We start from the raw sequence: 17,596 nt of genomic DNA, 5'->3' as shown, positions 1-17,596 counted from the left end.
CGGCAGAAGTGGCCAGAGCAGAATTAGCTACAGCCACGCAAGATGCGAATGGGAACAAAGCGGCCATTTCACCACAACAAGGTCAACCTGTGCCAGGGACACAAGCGTCTCAAGGACGACCGACAGAAACACATGACTCAAGCGACCGGACGGGAGAAGTTTCCTATGGAGTTAGGTGCTGTGGATTGTTCTTTAGTTGTGGTCGTCCCATCTCGCATCAGTCGTGAGGTTATCGCCCCCGATAATTTTCACTCTAAGTTGCCTCTTGTCGGCGTTTACGGACTATTATCGCACTTAGTCTAAAGGACTGGTAAAGTCGAAGATAACGCTGTTTTCAATGATCTTGCTACAACATACTAACATCTTCGCCAATAGCTCTAAAAGTCGGTTCGTAGTATTTACATGTGTATTATAATATTATTGTCTACTGAGATTTTCGAAAACACAAGTCGCTGGGAAATGGGATGCATTTCAAAATGTGGTGGGTAAATCAAGGACCGGTCCTATACTGTATGCCATTGCCATCAGCTCTATTTACTCTGTGGAAGCGAGACACTCGGCATAGATCAACGCGGACGTGCGTTTAGGCCGCCAGGTGCCGCTTGGAGCACGGCACTTGATGTACGTGACATCTCGTCTTTCTACATACATTTCGAGACCAATAATCGACAGGCACCATTAAGTCTGAGGCTCTGAGCCAACTATACACGATGATGAGTACCTTCATCGTATCCTGCCCATTCTCCAATTCGCCTCCACCCGTCAAAATATTTCCTGCACTCACGTTCCCCGCCAGTGTTGTACCAGGGTAGACGGAGCAAGTGTCGTTCCCGTCCGCAACTCCGAGTCACGATTCACAGAGGTTGTACGCCTGGTTCATCTCAGGCTTCGAAGCCCTCGGAATACCTCTCCACGATGAAATGACGGTCCCCATCCCGGACACGCTGCAGGGTTGTGTTCTCGGTAATCACGAATAGCAGGGAGGCCGTGTCCGATGATGCTACAGTCGCTGGGCCGGCATTCTTACTTTTTGATTATGACTACCAAGGAAATGACCAGTCGTTACCTATGTGAACGAACCAATGATTTCTTCAGTGCGTCCAAGTTGTAAAACTACATTCCATCGACTGTGTACATTCATTGCTGAGATTTACTTCGACTTTCTCTACTATCAGTATCGGAATGCCGCAGCTCAAGATTCTCCGCCTACTGCGGTGGCGATGTTTGCTGCCACTGACTCGACCAATGCGCCAATATCAGTAGTGACACTAATCTGCATGACGAGAAAACGAGTGAGCCACAAACACGGACTTTCAGTCAGGTGATCTCACTATGTCGAAGCCTTCTTCCGCACGTTTAAGGGACTGCTTTCCTGAGGTGCAGTAAATTGCGCTGGAACATAAATGGATAGGTGACAATGCCAGGAGAGTCAGCACGCAAGCTTACCATTTCTTTCCTTCCTTGTGTGTGGCTTTGAGGATATTTTGGATGGCAATCTCCACGTCAGGGTGCGGATCGGGAGAAGGAGGGGGGTATCCCAAGCTCAGCGAAAGATCCCAAGGACCAATGAGCAAGCAATCTATAAGCAAAGATGCGGTGAGATCATATTGACAAGTACGCGACTACTTGTATCCAACTCACCAATGCCATCCACGGCAGCGAGGGCGTCAACATTTTGCACTCCTTCCTTTGTTTCGATTTGTATCATAATAACTATATTATCATTTGAAGATTTGATGTACTCCGTGGAAGTGATGCCCCAGACGCCATGAGTGAATGGACTTCCAAAGCCGCGACGACCTTCCGGAGGGAAGCGGCTATCTGCCACGATTGCTCTCGCCTGCTCAGCAGTGGAGACCTACATTTTGGCATAGAGTTTGATAATGCTCCATCATATACTCCTCCAAAACCACCCACCTTAGGAACAAGCACGCCCCGCGCGCCTGCATCAAGGGCGTATTTAATTTGCCACGATATACTTTTGTCGGATCCTGCGGCTGCAATTCTCACGAGCGGACTCGGCGCGTGGGGCCCAAGACCGACGATGGCTTGGATAGACTCTGCAGCATCGGGGAGGAGCGATGTTAGACCGTGCTCGCAATCTATCAACACCCACGAGAGGTGTGGGCTGGCCCGCGCGACCGCACGTGCATTGAACACGCCAGGCAAGTTAATCCATATGCCGAATGCAGGCTTGTTGTCCTTCATTGCCTTCAGGAGTGCGTGGGTTGTCATGGCTGGCACAGGCTGGGAGATGGGCGTACTCGAGTCGGGGGATTTGTTTATGTAGAATGATTTTGAGGGGCCCAATGTTCAGATCATGACGGTCCGATCAATCCGCCGACGTCTGTACCTCACGAGAATACGTCTACTTGGGAACTGTGCCACGGAGGTGTGCATACAGTCGTGTGAGCTGACTTCACAGGGTGCGCTGGAAACCAGCTGTTGAGCGCTTCGCCACATCACTTATATGAAGCAAACGTGCGACCGCAAATTCCATCGACACAACCAATGGTGAGTATCACGATGCGGAGTTAGGGAACATAACCTGGCGGGTCTTCAAGCTTCTCGCCTCAAGTCCCAGCTCTAAAACGAAATGAATTATAGTCGCCTGGTAATAAAAGGAGTTGCGATTATGCGTGCTGAGCGGTAGCTGCAGGTTGGCTGGGAGTAAACGTATTGCGAGGGCGCCATTCACGCTCCGCTGTCCAGTATCGTATCCACTTCCACTCCCTTCCCGTCTTTTTGTGTACCTTCTCGATCGTCTTGAGGGCATCCAGGAACCAAATGTTGGGCTTCTCTGCATATCTTGCCCTTATCGCGCTTTCTTGAGGAGCCTTGACGGGAGCATTGTCCTGGACTTGTTTCTTGAGCTCCTCGTACAACGCCTTGCCCACAACCCGCGCATTTGCGGATTTATCTTTGAGGCATGCGGAGTAGAGCATGGAACAAGCAGCGAGATCAGATGAAACAGGTGGGAGTTTGTAAACACCAAAGAGAGCTGCGACTGTCATAGAGTCTGACAACGGGGACTGGGCATAGACGGAGTGCAGCATATGACGTGCAGCGAAGAGAGAGCTTAAACCCAGACCGTACTTTGAATGGTCTCCGAAAACCTTGAGTGCGAGTGCCGGGCACTTCAGCTCCTCACAGCGGCCTTGATTTTATCTCAGTAGAGAGCGGGGCAGCGGTAGGGTGTTGGACTCACGAACGAAAGCCTCTGCGTGTATGGGGCGGAACTCTTTGCCCGAGTCTCTCCACCTCGGGAACATCTCTGCCACCATTTCCAGCTGTTCTGAAGAATTTGCGAGTTGGAATAGCCGAAGCCATGCAGATTGGCGCACTTGGCCGGCTTTGACAGCTCGTTTGCGTCCTGTGCGGTTCGTCATGTATTCCACCAGCTCATAAAACTGTTGTTCTCGACGCGTAGCGGCGTCCCTGGATTTAGCTTTGGGCCCAGTGGTGGACACGGAAGCCGCAGATTCAGAATTTCCAGACAGAATCGCAGATGAGAAGAGGTCATCATCTTTGGTCTGTCGATTCAGAGCTAAGCGAAAATTTGTTAAGCACTTGAAGATGCTCTGCTGTCGTGCTCCTCACCTACAGCCGTCAGACCAAAATTTCTATGGCATACCGGTCGATTGACGGAGATTGCTAATCGAAAGAGGACCTGGGGCCGAGAACTTAAGGAGAAGAGGCTGGCCATTCTACGGGACATCATTCATAGCTTTGCGGCAAAACATGAACTGAATTTCTTGTCAAACACTGACAAACAAAGGTTGGATATTATTAGTATCACGTGTTGTTAAAATAATGATCCTGAACATTTCAAGCTTCTCTACGATCTTGAATGCACGGAAATCATACATATATATCCTCTGTAAATCATCCAGATGTTCAATGGCGCCTCTTCGCCAAACATGATGAGTCCCATGTCCAATCAACGGTTGGCAGGGCTGCCAGTGCACCGTGACACTGCAGCAGTCATCTCAAAAGCTTATCTCAGACGCATTGACATGCCAGCGTTTGACGGATTCCAGCTTTCCAACGGATCTTCCATCTGGCTTCATTCCGGACTTGTTCCAAATACTTATTGACCGTCGTTCACACTGGCCGAGGTACCTCGGAGAAACCAATACAGACGTCCATTCATATATACTTTCGGATTTCGAAGACATCATACACTACCCTTCGTCACGGTGTGTATGGTAGCCTCGAATTTTCCCTCGTCTAGAATCCTGACTTATCTTTACAAATTAGCCATGCTCTGCAGCACAGGACCGAGTACTTAGTGATCTCCGGTCTTCAATTCGTTCACGGACAAGGGCACGCAGCACCGCAGAATCCAGATTCAAATACAAGAGCGAGAGATCTCAAAAGCCAAATTGTCACACGTTGATGCTCACTCACTCCAACTCCACTAGCACTGCTGCGCCCATTCGATGGGCAGCCGCAGAAGTGCGATGCTCGAGCTCGGCGAAAATTTTCTTATACGTTATTCATATTTCGCCTAGCTTCATGCACTTCACGACTTGCACGAGTCCAAAAAAATCGTCGATCGTATCTATGACTCTGAGACATACGTCGGTTTGAATGACATAGTTAGATATAGATATCCTCTGATGTCGCCTTGGGAGAGAGCCAGCTATAGGGAGAGTGGTAGCTCCCTTCCGCCGCTGTGGTGGAGAGAATGTGAAAAGCGTCAGGAAATCATGCAAGGGAAAGTGACGGTTACCATGTGGCAACGTCAAGTTTCAACAGCACATAACTGCTCTCAGGCTCAGGGCTCGCCGCCAGCACGAAAGTGACCAGACTATGACTACAAGGGAGAGTTTAGACTTACCAAACTTGTCCCAAATTCTTTTAGGCAGACCACAGACGGAAAGAGTCGGAGGTAATAGTCTGACATCTAGAGAGAAGCGGTGTTTGCGCAGCCCGCGGAAGACCCATGGTGCGTTGTCGTTGAATTTGAAGTCGTAATTACGGAGGGAGTGGGTTCATTCCCGACGCTGGGAGATGTGAGTTTGGGGTGTGGAGGCGGGGAATACGATATGAAATTTTGTTCTGCGCAGTGCGGTGTTGTTTTATCATTGGGTAGAGTCAGAGCCTGCAGGATGAAGAGAGCCTGATTTCGCGTTTCCGCGCCCCCATGCCCGATTGACATCACCGCACATCCTCGCGCACTCACACATCGATGTACTCAGCTTGCCGTAGCAGCCCACGCCGCAATTCTCGCGATGGATTAAGGACAGTAAAGAACTCGTCGAGGCACATACACATGCCTGGGACCTACCGAGTCTGCTGATCAAGCCGGTTCAGAGTATGCTGAAGTACAATTTGTTATTGGGCGCTGTCATAAGTGGAGTCTCTCGTTATAGAGATTTCAAAGAGCATAAGCGGGGCCTTTGGAAAACTAAAAGAGGGAAATGAAAGGCTGGAGAACGAGGCAGAAAGTGGAAGAAGTACTACTAGTATGATAGCGTGAACTGAATTTCTTGTTAAACGCTGACAAACAAAGGTTGGATATTGATATTATTAGCACTAGTGTTACGTGTTGTTAAATGATGATCCTGATCCTGAACACTTCGATCGAGGACACTACGCGTGATCTTGAAATGCACAGAAACCATACATGTTCTCTGTAAATCACTACCATCCTGCCAGCCTGCATATGTTTCGTGCGCAGTTGTTTTAAACTTACTTTACAATTCTCTGCGTATTCTCTCTCTCGAATACATGACATGATCCTTCAACCTTTGTGTAAATGAAACTGCGGCACGATATCATAATCCACTGATGCAGTTGCAAGTTGTCGGAAACAATCCAAACAACACTTTCGACGTATACAAGGTATGTGTTGTAGCGGTCCAATTATTTTACAAGACTGCAATAACTTGGGTATGGCTTGCATCTAGACAAGTAAAATGCAATGCTCACGCAGGGCGCTACGAGGTCTATGACTAAGTACGATAATAGTTCACAACCGCCCACAAGAGGCAAGAGCGAAAATTGTCAAGAATGTCAACAAATGACCTCACGACTGATGCGAGGTGGGACGACCACAACTAAAGAACAATCCGCAGCACCTAACTCCATAGGAAACTTCTCCCGTCCCGCCGCTTGAGTCATTTGTTTCTGTCGGTCGTCCTTGAGACGCTTGTGTCACTGGAGCAGGTTGACCTTGTTGCATTGAACCGCTAGGCTCGTTGCTGCTTATACGTTCAATAGCTGCATGTGTTTCTGTCGGTCGTCCTTGAGACGCTTGTGTCCCCGGCGTAGGTTGACATTGTTGCAGTGAACTGGCTGCTTTGTTCTCACTCGCATGTTGCGTGGCTGCAGCCAATTCTGCAGCGGTGGGAGGGGCAATGGCAATTCTCTGCAAACATATTTTCTTCAATGGTATCAAAAGGAGCGATGCCGAGCCACTTACATTTTTCTTGCGACCGGGTGCTACATCGACGGTGCGTATAGACCTTCCAACAGGAAACAGGCTGAAATTCCAACGCCGGGGCTCGAGCGGTATTGATTGTGGCACATTTGCAGTCCGGGTACTGAAGCGCAGGGAATTGAAAAAACTACGCCAATGAAGGGGACGCGTTTGGCCCGCGAGCGGACCTGACGGACTTGTATCGTTGCCCCAGAAATCTTCACCCTGCATCAATGTTAAGCTAGCAAACCTAGCTGGAGAAAGATATGATTAGACCCACATATTTAGCCAAGCCGTTCTTGGCCTTCTGTGTAGGAATGCGAGGGGTGACAAACATCTACCAAGATAAATGAGCGAAAAACCAGGCTGTCCACAACTGACTGGCGCACGTCTCTAGATGAAGCTGCGCGTCCCTGGCAAAGAACTGAGATCCAATGTGGAACAGAGACAGAGATGACTTGCCTTGCGTTTTACGTCACTCTGAATGAGACCCGATGTCCGTTAGAAAGACACTAGCAACAACAATGTGCATACGCACGGCAACTTGATCACCACTCTGCCGTCTGAGTGCTGCCTCCACACTCCATAGATAGACCTTTGCGTCCAATCCAGCACTGGCGATGTATTTTCCATCGGGAGACACGACAACAGTGAGCAGTTCATCATCGTGCAAGAGTGGATCTCCGACTTGCTCATTGGTCTTGAGGTCCCAGATGCGAACTGAGCAGTCTTGTGATGCACTGACGAGATGGCTTTCATCAGGTAACAGACACAGGGATCTGACGATGTTGGTATGACCCTGAAGAACGACGAGCTCCTCTCCATCAGTTGACCGCCATTTTCGGATGGTTCTATCGTTTGACCCGGAGAATATATGTGCACCGTCCTTGGACCAACACAACGATATCACGTCGTTGTCATGTCCCTGTATCTCTATGAGCAGCTCACCGCCCTTCGACCACACGCAGATTATACTTTCCGTACCGCCACTCATGAATTTGTCGCATTGCGGAGAGTATTTGACAGCATGCACCCAGCCATGACCGGTCTCTATTGGGGCCGCGATTTGCCGGCCAGTATTCGGATTCCAGCGTCGTATCGTGCCGTCTTCCGATCCACTTGCTATCTCCAGTGCATTGGAAGACCAATCGAGGCATCTCACTGGATCATTGTGCCCCTCCCACGGGTCGCCGACCGCGCTGCCCTTCCCGATGTTCCACAGCCGTAGCCTGCCGTCTACACTTCCACTCACGACCATTGTTTCATCTGGATGCACCGCTATTGACGGTACCGATCCTCCGTCACCATTCCAAGGCCTCCCCACTAGCTCTCCTTCTCTTGTCCACTGACGAATTGAACCATCGTCCGACGCGCTCATTATATTGCAACTGGTACCCAAGCAGGCAAGCCATATGAATTTGGAGTGACCCTTGATGACACACTCCGGCGTCAAGCTTCCTGGTGGACGCTCTGGCTTTGGTTTCGTCCATGACGTGATCTGAGTATTGTGATTGACGAAGTAGGACCGACCGAGGGGCGAGATGTGCCATTCCCATCCGGGAACGAGTTGTCCGTGATAATCTATGTTCAACCATGAGTTCCTCGCTCCTAGCGGCACATTCTTCGTTCACCTAGACGCAATCCTGGTAAAGGTCGGTTCAAGGAAACCATTATGAGTGTGTCATCTTGATATTGTGGTTCAGTATCCAACACCTGAAACTGGTGCCATTGAGGAGGTAGAGCTGTATTCCCGCCTGCATCTCGTTGAGTAAGTCAGCGAGTATCACAAAACGATTGCTCACCTTTCCAGAGTGCATCCTGGCGGTGCTGTGCACCATAGGGTGGCGGGTCTTTCGCGCGCGTTCGGAGAGGTGCACCAATTGCCGGTGAGTCCAACATCACTCCTCGTTCTCCATCTCTCCGTCTTGTTGATGTGCTTGACTCGACCTCTTCGCGGAGCATGACAATGATTGACAGAGTTTCGAACGATGCCGTGGTTGACAGACGGGTTGACAGCAATGAAAACTTCGACGATGCGCAAAATGAATAGTCGAGGGCGAGGAGAGATGGTGGAAGCGATGAAGAGACGGTGGGCTGTGCATGCTGTATTTGCAGGCGCCTTTCTTATGATCCAAATTTGTCAGTGAGCGCTAAGATAAGGCGGTTATCGTTGTCACAGTGCGATGTATTTGAGTAGTACGTCAATCACAAGTAAGATCTCGGATTGTACCTCCTACATGTCTAGTGCCACTCTCTAAGCGTTTTTGACCAAAAGTGCTTTAGCGCAAGATGACACCAGTGCCTGATGTGACTCACCTTTTTTTCACGCAAAGCGAGTCGTAGGTGCGCCCTCCCTCTGGATTCCCATCTTTTCAACACAAAACATGGATCATGCCCCGACGCATGAAACAACAATCTCAATAGACCACTTGAATTGCAGGTCCCATGCGCCGAGGCATCATAAACCATCTGCCAGTCATCAGTTGCTCACGTCACTGAATTAAAGACTGGACACCATATGCGTCGTTGTGCAGATTTCTATGCCATGAGGTGAGTGGTATGCCATTATGAAAGAATAGGAAAGGCTGCCTATCATAGCTGCACGTAGTACTGTCCTCTGAGGTGTCTTCTAGAGTGCTCTGCAGAAAATGCCTGTTGTGGTTGAAAAACACGAACGTGGGAGTCAAGAACAAACTTCCATGCAGTCGGAAATCTCATTAACACAATGTGCCTAGTGAATGGGTTGGCGGACGAGAATACAGTGAGAGTGAATTAGAGGTGAGGAAACTTGAACACTACCTGCTTTTTCTTACTCGCGCAATCAATAGCATGGCCGCTTGTTCAGCGATAATTCCGACGCCACGTCAGAAGCTGAAGTTGCAGCTCCTTCGCTGCTGGCTGAAGAAGAACTTGTTGCCGTGAAACGTCGCAAGGGCCCACAGAGAGTCCAGAGAGGGAGTAAAAGAAAATAGTTCTTGTTTGATTAGTAGCTCTATGCATGGCCTGAGTCAGTCGATGAATAAATAGCGAATGTTCAAAACCAACTTCACTCGGCCGCGTCAAGGTTCGTTCGTCATTTGTTGCATTAGTGCCGCGTCAATGGTGCGTCAGGTCGCGTCAATTGCGCGTCACGCCGCGTCACAGCCGCGTCACGACCGCGGCAGGCGCGGCAGGACCGCGTCAAAATAGCCACGCCCCCATGCAGCTAACCTTGAATTCTACCAAAACACGAAGTTCAAACCCTTCAGAAATCTCATTAACACGCATTCATTTACATATAATGCATGCACGCTACCTACGACAATCCCGAAAGCTCTTCTCTACTGTTCAAACGGTGACAAATACCCACCTGCAATCTCCTGCTGGAGGATATCCCATGTCGACGGGCGGGCAATACGAAGCTTGGAGGCGTAGTGATTTTCTCCTGGTCCTCAGATCTCCTGGATTTTAACAAACGTGCCGAGCACATTAATAAACTCCCGCGATGCCTTTTCTTCTCCAAATGACAACAACACGCCTCCATATACTCCTCACAGAAGTTTCCCAACATTAATACCGACCTTCTTCTGAATTCCGTTCGCATTATCCCTGCGTACGTCCTAATCTACCAGCACCTTCCCATCCAGACCGATCCCTTCCCAACTTCACGACGCGAAGCTGCCGCTGCCTTCCATTATGCAAGATCATTACCTGTAGATGCAGCATCGTGTGCCATATGTCGTGACAACCTACGACACGCAGTCGAACTGGTGGAGCAGGGTCGTGGCCAACAGTGGACATTGGCTTCTCGACTCAAGACTCCAGTTGAAGATCTCAAATCGGGACATCCACATCTAGCCCATAAATTTTCAGAGCTGAGCAAGCGCGTTTCCAACGCCGCTCAGAGTTCTGCAACCATCACTGACAGAATTGCAGCTGAAGTAGCAGCAACAAAGTATAGGAGAATTACGCCTCAATGGGAAGCTGCGGTAACTGAGATACGCACTCTTCAAGGTTTTTCGCGGTTCCTGCTCCCACCTTCGTACAAAGACTTGCAAGTGGCAGCGCGCCATGGTCCAGTTATCATCCTCATTGCGAGCGGATACTCATGCAGCGCTATAGTTGTCCCGACATCAGGACAGCCCCATCACGTTCACTTCCCGCGCATCACTCTCCCACATCTGGAGAAGCTCAAGGAAGATTTCGCTACGGCAATACGGCACGCGGCTCGTATGCGCCCCGATGAGCCGAGGAAGAAGTTGCGAGTGCTCTTGCGGATAGTGTGGGACGAGATCATGCTACCCATCGTCAACGTCCTCCGGCGTGACCTGAAATTGCAGCATCGGTCTCGAATATGGCTGTGTCCGACGGCAGCCTTCACGTCTATCCCTCTCCATGCAGCTAATCCCTTCCGAATGACCCCAGATCGCTCTAGGAAAGGACCATGCCTAGAGGATCTCTACATCTGCTCTTATACGCCCACACTTTCAGCTCTGATTAGAGCTCGGCAGGCGATGAAGACGCGCGCGACTCCGTCCTTCGCAGCAATTGGACAATGCAGACCTGGCGCAGGGCAAGGCGACGTGCTCCCCGCTGTCGACGGCGAGCTTGAGCTTGTCCATACACTTGTTCCTCCCAACGTCGAGTTCACTAATATTTCAAAAGATGAAGCCACACAAGCAGGTGCACTCAACGCTTTGCGATGCAACACCTGGATGCACCTCGCTTGTCACGGAAAGCAAGACCTTGAGCAGCCTTATAACTCATGTTTTGCTATGAGAGACAAACCCCTCACGCTGCTCGATATTATGGAGATAAACATTCCGCATGCTGAGTTCGCATTCTTGTCGGCGTGTCATACCGCCGTTGGCGATGAGGAGACGCCCGACGAAGCCATCCACCTTGCAGCTGGACTCCAGTTTTCCGGTTTCAAGAGCGTCATCGGCATGCTGTGGGGGGTCAGTGACATTCTCGCAAAACACGTTGTTGAAGCCTTCTACGAGAATATGTTCAAGGATTTGGAGGATGGTTCCAGCGTCATGGACTGCACGAAGGCGGCCTGGGCACTCAACCACGCTACACACGCCGTGACGACGAAAGTGCCGCTCGAGCAGAGGATGGTTTTCATTCATATTGGTGTGTAGGTCCTACTGTATTGCTTTCATCCCTGTACTGGTTCACAAGTTCTCTATATTGCATTCTCTTTCGTCTATGTTGTACGTTTGGTTGTAGGAAGCACTGAATTACCTGCTATGTCTGCTCCAGTCATCTTGTTTTCGTTGTGGAAGTCAGTGCTTTTGTCTACGCCATTGGTTGCTCGACGACAGCATGTGTAGCATTTGACTGTTCGCGAGATCATCTCCTGGCTACCTCACCTAACCATCCTCACGCCTCAGCCTCCAAGTCCAATCACTGCAGTCGTGATTTTCCCTCTGCAACAGTCATTTTCACTGGTGCATATCACCTGTCAGGATCCTTGGCGCATGCAAGATTCGAAGCTGGTTCAAGGGAATGGCTAAAAGTATAGATGAAAAGTTCTTGAGCGACACATTTCGATAGCATCCTTCAACTTACCACAGGAATAACATTATATGGCCCCATCATCAAACAGAGATCATGATATAAAACACGCGAGACTCACTCCAAGAGCACTGACATGAAAACGGTAAGTCAGGGAACCCTCAAACTCAGGACATCGAGCTCACTTGAGAGTAGCAAAGCGCACGCTCCGCGACGGAATTAAAGAATTCCTGAAAAACAACGCCACAGCAGTGATGCTAGAGTTATCAGTTTCCTACTATCGATACCATTCAGTTTCGTTGGTTGTGCAGATACAAAAGAGCTGAGCAATAGACGATGTTTGCAAGGAAGTACAGAATGGCGCATATACCAAGACCGAGCGGGTCTGCAGTCTCGAATATCCACACGGGATTACGGACGCTGTTCATCGCGTCATACACGTTGAACCATCCTGCATGTGCGTTCAGGACTTTGCAGGTGACATAGCGTACTGTCAAGACCCATGAACAGCTGTACCACATCTGCAATATCACAGAACGCACGCATTGCTACCTGTAGAGCGGAAGAATATAACTAAAGACTGTGAAATGACCACAATATGACAGTTAGATAAGAGATCGTACCTGCATGTGCAATGTCTCGTAGGCCCACCGCCAGATTCGAAGGCTCCTCAACAACTTTCACGCCCGACGTGCGAGCCTCCACTGTCTGTCGCCGATATACGCAACGATAAAAGGAGGCTGTGGAGTAGGTGGGGGTTTCCCAAAGGTGGTGACTTTGTCCTTTTAGATATTAGGCGTGACTTCACAATGCTTAACGTCCAACCAGGTACCGCGTTTTGCGCCCCATACACGATTGACATCACCGCACACCCTCGCGCACTCACACATCGGTGTCCTCAGCTTGCCGCAGCATCCCACGTCGCAATTCTCGCGATGGCTTAAGGAGAGCAAAGAACTCGTCGAGGCATATACACATGCCTGGGACCCACCGAGTCTGCTAATCAAGCCGGTTCAGAGATCGCTGAAGTACAGGTTGTTATTGGGCGCTGTGATAAGTGGAGTCTCTCGTTATAGTAATTTCAGAGAGCATAAGCGGGGCCTTTGGGAAACTGAAGGAGGGAAATGAAAGGCTGGAGAAAGTGAGGAAAGTAGAAGAAGTACTATGATGGCGTGAATTGAATTTCTTGTCAAACATTGACAAACTGTTACGTGTTGTTAAATATCATAGATACCTGATCGCCTGAACACTTCGAGGACAATACGCATGATCTTGAAATGTACAGAAACCATATATATCCTACGTAAATCACTACCAGCCAACCATCCGTCTGGAACCCTTGATCTAATATTTGCTTAATGTACCGCTGGCCTGCATATGTTTCTCACGCAGTTGTTTTAAACTTACTTTACAATTCTCTGCGCATTCCCTCTCTGGAATACATGACCCTTCAACGTTCAACCTTAATGTGTAAATGAAACTGCGGCACGACATCATAATCCATTGATGCCAATTGTTGTTGTCGGAAACGATCCAAACACTTTCGACGTATACAAGGTATGTGTTGTCGCGGTCCAATTATTTTACAAGACTGAAATAACTTGGGGAGCTGTATGGCTTGCATCTAGACAAGCAAAATGCAATGCTCACGCAGGGCGGTACGAGGTCTATGACTAAGTGCGATGATAGTCTGTAAACGCCCACAAGAGGCAAGACCGAAAATTATCGAGAATGTTAACAAATGACCTCACGACTGATGCGAGGTGGGACGACCACAACTGAAGAACAATCCACAGCACGTAACTCCATAGGAAACTTCTCCCGTCCCGCCGCTTGAGTCATGTGTTTCTGTCAGTCGTCCTTGACACACTTGGGTCCCTGGAGCGGGTTGAGCTTGTTGCATTGAACTGCCAGGCTCGTTGCTGCTTATACGTTCAATAGCTGCAATTATTTCTGTCGGTCGTCCTTGAGACGCTTGTGTCCCCGGCGCAGGTTGACCTTGTTGCGGTAAACTGGCCGCTTCGTTCTCACTCGCATGTTGCGTGGCTGCAGCCAATTCTGCTTTGGCCAATTCTGCAGCGGTGGGAGGGGCAATGGCAATTCTCTGCAAACGTATGTATTTAAATGGTATCAAAAGGAGCGATGCCGAGCCACTTACATTTTTCTTGCGACCGGGTGCTACATCGACGGTGCGTATAGACCTTCCAACAGGAAACAGGCTGAAATTCCAACGCCGGGGCTCGAGCGGTATTGATTGTGGCACATTTGCAGGTTGGGTACCGAAGCGCAGGGAATTGAAAAAACTACGCCCATGAAGGGGAGGCGTTGGGCCCGCGAGCGGAGCTGACGGACTTGTATCATTGCTCCAGAAATCTTCACCCTGCATCAATGTTAAGCTAGCAAACCTAGCTGGAGAAAGATATGATTAGACCCACATATTTAGCCAAGCCGTTCTTGGCCTTCTGTTTAGGAATGCGAGGGGTGATAAACATCTACCAAGATAAATGAGCTAAAAGCCAGGCTGTCCACAACTGATTGGCGCACGTCTATAGATGAAGCTGTGCGTTCCTGGTAAAGAACTGAGATCCAATGTGAAAGAGAGGAAGAGACAACTTGCCTTGAGTTTTGCGTCACTCTGAATGAGACCCGATGTCCGTTAGAAAAGACACTAACAACAACAATGCGCATACCCACAGCAACTTGATCACCACCCTGCTGTTTGACTGCTGCCTCCACACTCCATAGATAGATCTTTGCGTCCAATCCAGCAGTGGCAATGTATTTTCCATCGGGAGACACGACAACAGTGAACAGTTCATCATCGTGCAAGAGTGGATCTCCGACTTGCTGATTGGTCTTGAGGTCCCAGATGCGAACTGAGTAGTCTTCTGATGCGCTGACGAGATGGCTTTTATCAGGTAACAGACACAGGGATCTGACGATGTTGGTATGACCCCGAAGAACGACGAGCTCCTCTCCATCAGTTGACCGCCATTTTCGGATGGTCCAATCGCTTGACCCGGAGAATATATGTGCACCGTCCTTGGACCAACACAACGATATCACGTCGTGGTCATGTCCCTGTATCTCTATGAGCAGCTCACCGCTCTTGGACCACACACAGATTATACTGTCCGCACCGCCACTCGTGAATTTGTCACATTGCGGAGAGTATTTGACAGCTTCCACCCAGCCATGACTGGTCTCTATGGGGATCGCGATTTGCCGGCCAGTATTCGGATTCCAGCGTCGTATCGTGCCGTCTTCCGATCCACTTGCTATCTCCAGTGCATTGGAAGACCAATCGAGGCACCTCACTGGATCATTGTGCCCCTCCCACGGGTCGCCGACCGCGCTGCCCTTCCCGATGTTCCACAGCCGTAGCCTGCCGTCCATGCTTCCACTCACGACCATTGTTTCATCTGGATGCACCGCTATTGACAGTACCGATCCTCCGTCACCGTTCCAAGGCCTCCCCACAAACTCTCCGTCTGTTGTCCACTGACGAATTGAACCATCGTCCGACGCGCTCATTATATGGCAACTGGTACCCAAGAAAATAAGGCTCCATATGAATTTGGAGTGACCCTCGATGACACGCTCCGGCGTCAAGCTCCCTGGTGGACGTTCTGGCTTTGGTTTCGTCCATGATGTGGTCTGAGTATCGTGATTGACAAAGTAGGACCGACCGAGGGGTGAGATGTGCCATTCCCATCCGGGAAGGAGTTGTTCGGGATCATCTATGTTTAACCATGAGTTCCTTCCTCTTAACGGCACATTCTTCGTTCACCTAGACGCACTCCTGGTAAAGGTCGGTTCAAGGAAACCAGTGTGAGTGTGTCATCTTGATATTGTGGTTCAGTATCCAACACCTGAAACTGGTGCCATTGAGGAGGTAGAGCTGTATTCCCGCCTGCATCTCGTTGAGTAAGTCAGCGAGTATCACAAAACGATTGCTCACCTTTCCAGAGTGCATTCTGGCGGTGCTGTGCACCATAGGGTGGCGGGTCTTTCGTGCGCGTCCGAAGAGGTGCCCCAATTGCCGGTGAGTCCAACATCACTCCTCGTTCTCCATCTCTCCGTCTTGTTGATGTGCTTGACTCGACCTCTTCGCGGAGCATGACAATGTTTCGAAACGATGGGTGATTGACAGACGGGTTGACAGCAATGAAATCTTCGATAACGCGCAAAATGAATAGTCGAGGGGGTGGAGAGATGGTGGAAGAGATGAAGAGACGGTGGGCTGTGCATGCTGTATTTTCCAGCGCCTTTCTTATGATCCAAATTTGTCAGTGAGCGCTAAGATAAGGCGGTTATCGTTGTCACAGTGCGATGCATTTGAGTATTACGTCGATCACAAGTAAGATTTCGGATTGTATTTTTTACGTGGCTAGTGCCACTCTCTAAGTATTTTCGACCAAAAGTGCTTTAGCGCAAGATGACATCAGAGCCTGATGTGACTCGCCTTTTTTCACGCAGAGCCAGACGTATTTGAGCCCCGGCCGTTCGCACCTCTGGATTACAATCTAGAACGATGTCTGTCAACGCTGGCGTGAGTTGTTCCTATACAACGCAGGTTCATCTTGACACCAAGACCTCCTTGAACACACCGCCATGGAACATACCTCGACACATGAAACAGCAAAATGAATAGATCATTGAGCGGGTCTGCAATCTTGAATGTCCACACAGGATTACGGACATTGTTCATCGCGTCATTCACGTTGGATCCCGCATGTGCATTCATGACTTTGCAAGTGACATAGCGTACTGTCAAGACCCATGAACAGCTGTAGCACATCTGTAATATCACATAACGCACGCATCGCTACCTCTAGAACGGAAGAATATAACTGAAGACTGTGAAATGACCACAATATGACAGTTAGATAAAAGATCGTACCTGCATCATGATGTGCAACGTCTCGTAGGTCCACCGCTGGATTCGAAGGCTCCTCAACAACTTTCACGCCCGACATGCGAGCCTCCACAGTCTGTCGCCGATACACGCATTATCTTCTGCAACATTTCTGAACTCACTGTTCTATCTGACATGCTCGTCTCAAAGCAGAGATAAAAGGAGGCTAGGGAGGTAGGCGAGGTTTTCCCTTCTACGCATGATAGCAATGCAAATAGCATGAACTGAAATTTCTTGTCAAACACTGACAAACAAAGGTTGGATATTCCTGATCCCTGAACCACTTCGAGGACACTACGCAACCTAGCCTAAACAATGATCCTGAACACTTCAAGCCTCCGGGGCTCTACGATCTTGAAATGCACAGAAACCATATATATCCAGATGGAGTTCAATAGCGCCTCTTCGCCCAACATGATGTCCAATGTCCAATCAACGGTTGGCAGGACTGCCAGTGCAACCAAACCAACCATCTCAAAAGCTTATCTCAGACGCATTGGCATGCCAGCGTTTGACGGATTCCAGCTTTCCGACGGACCTCCTGGATCAGGCATCATTCCGAACTTGTTCCGAACGCTTATTGACCGTGGTTCACACCGTGACTGCTGAGGTGTCCTCGGAGAAAGCAACTCGATCGGCTCTTACTAGAGCCTGAGGTGACGCCCGTTCATATATACTTTTCGTATTTCGAGGATATCGTACACCTTGTGCACGTGTGTGCGGTGGGGTCGAATTCTCCCTCGTCTAGAATA

General features: G+C 49.5%; 3 protein-coding genes across 3 annotated transcripts; 1 reads left to right on the top strand and 2 right to left on the bottom strand.

Annotated features, from left to right (window-relative positions):
• Nucleotides 1-1,192: 1,192 nt before the first annotated feature.
• DEU56DRAFT_742550 (Pyruvate/Phosphoenolpyruvate kinase-like domain-containing protein) lies at nt 1,193-2,235 on the bottom strand (the record flags this gene model as incomplete). The annotated part of the gene is made up of 5 exons (XM_041348942.1): nt 1,193-1,273; nt 1,332-1,392; nt 1,447-1,579; nt 1,642-1,858; nt 1,918-2,235. 5 exons carry the CDS (start codon nt 2,233-2,235, stop codon nt 1,193-1,195), a joined length of 810 nt encoding a protein of 269 aa, XP_041205244.1.
• Nucleotides 2,236-2,434: 199 nt separating this feature from the next.
• DEU56DRAFT_533279 (uncharacterized protein) lies at nt 2,435-3,742 on the bottom strand. Its single transcript, XM_041346665.1, has 3 exons — nt 3,601-3,742; nt 3,209-3,547; nt 2,435-3,157 (listed from the first exon to the last, which is right to left on the bottom strand). Exons 1-3 carry the CDS (start codon nt 3,719-3,721, stop codon nt 2,634-2,636), a joined length of 984 nt encoding a protein of 327 aa, XP_041205243.1. The 5' UTR covers nt 3,722-3,742; the 3' UTR covers nt 2,435-2,633.
• A 6,365-nt stretch (nt 3,743-10,107) lies between these two features.
• On the top strand, nt 10,108-11,550 carry DEU56DRAFT_742552 (CHAT domain-containing protein; the record flags this gene model as incomplete). Its single annotated transcript, XM_041348943.1, has 1 exon — nt 10,108-11,550. A coding segment is annotated over one exon (1,443 nt), but the record flags the coding sequence as incomplete, so codon positions are not given.
• Nucleotides 11,551-17,596: the final 6,046 nt, after the last annotated feature.

This window comes from Suillus clintonianus (genome assembly GCF_016758775.1).
Source record: "Suillus clintonianus strain FC179 chromosome Unknown DEU56scaffold_74, whole genome shotgun sequence".
NCBI classification, from domain to species: domain Eukaryota; kingdom Fungi; phylum Basidiomycota; class Agaricomycetes; order Boletales; family Suillaceae; genus Suillus; species Suillus clintonianus.
The sequence above is the reverse complement of the archived record's forward strand: the minus strand, read 5'-3'. Positions and strand labels throughout refer to the sequence as shown.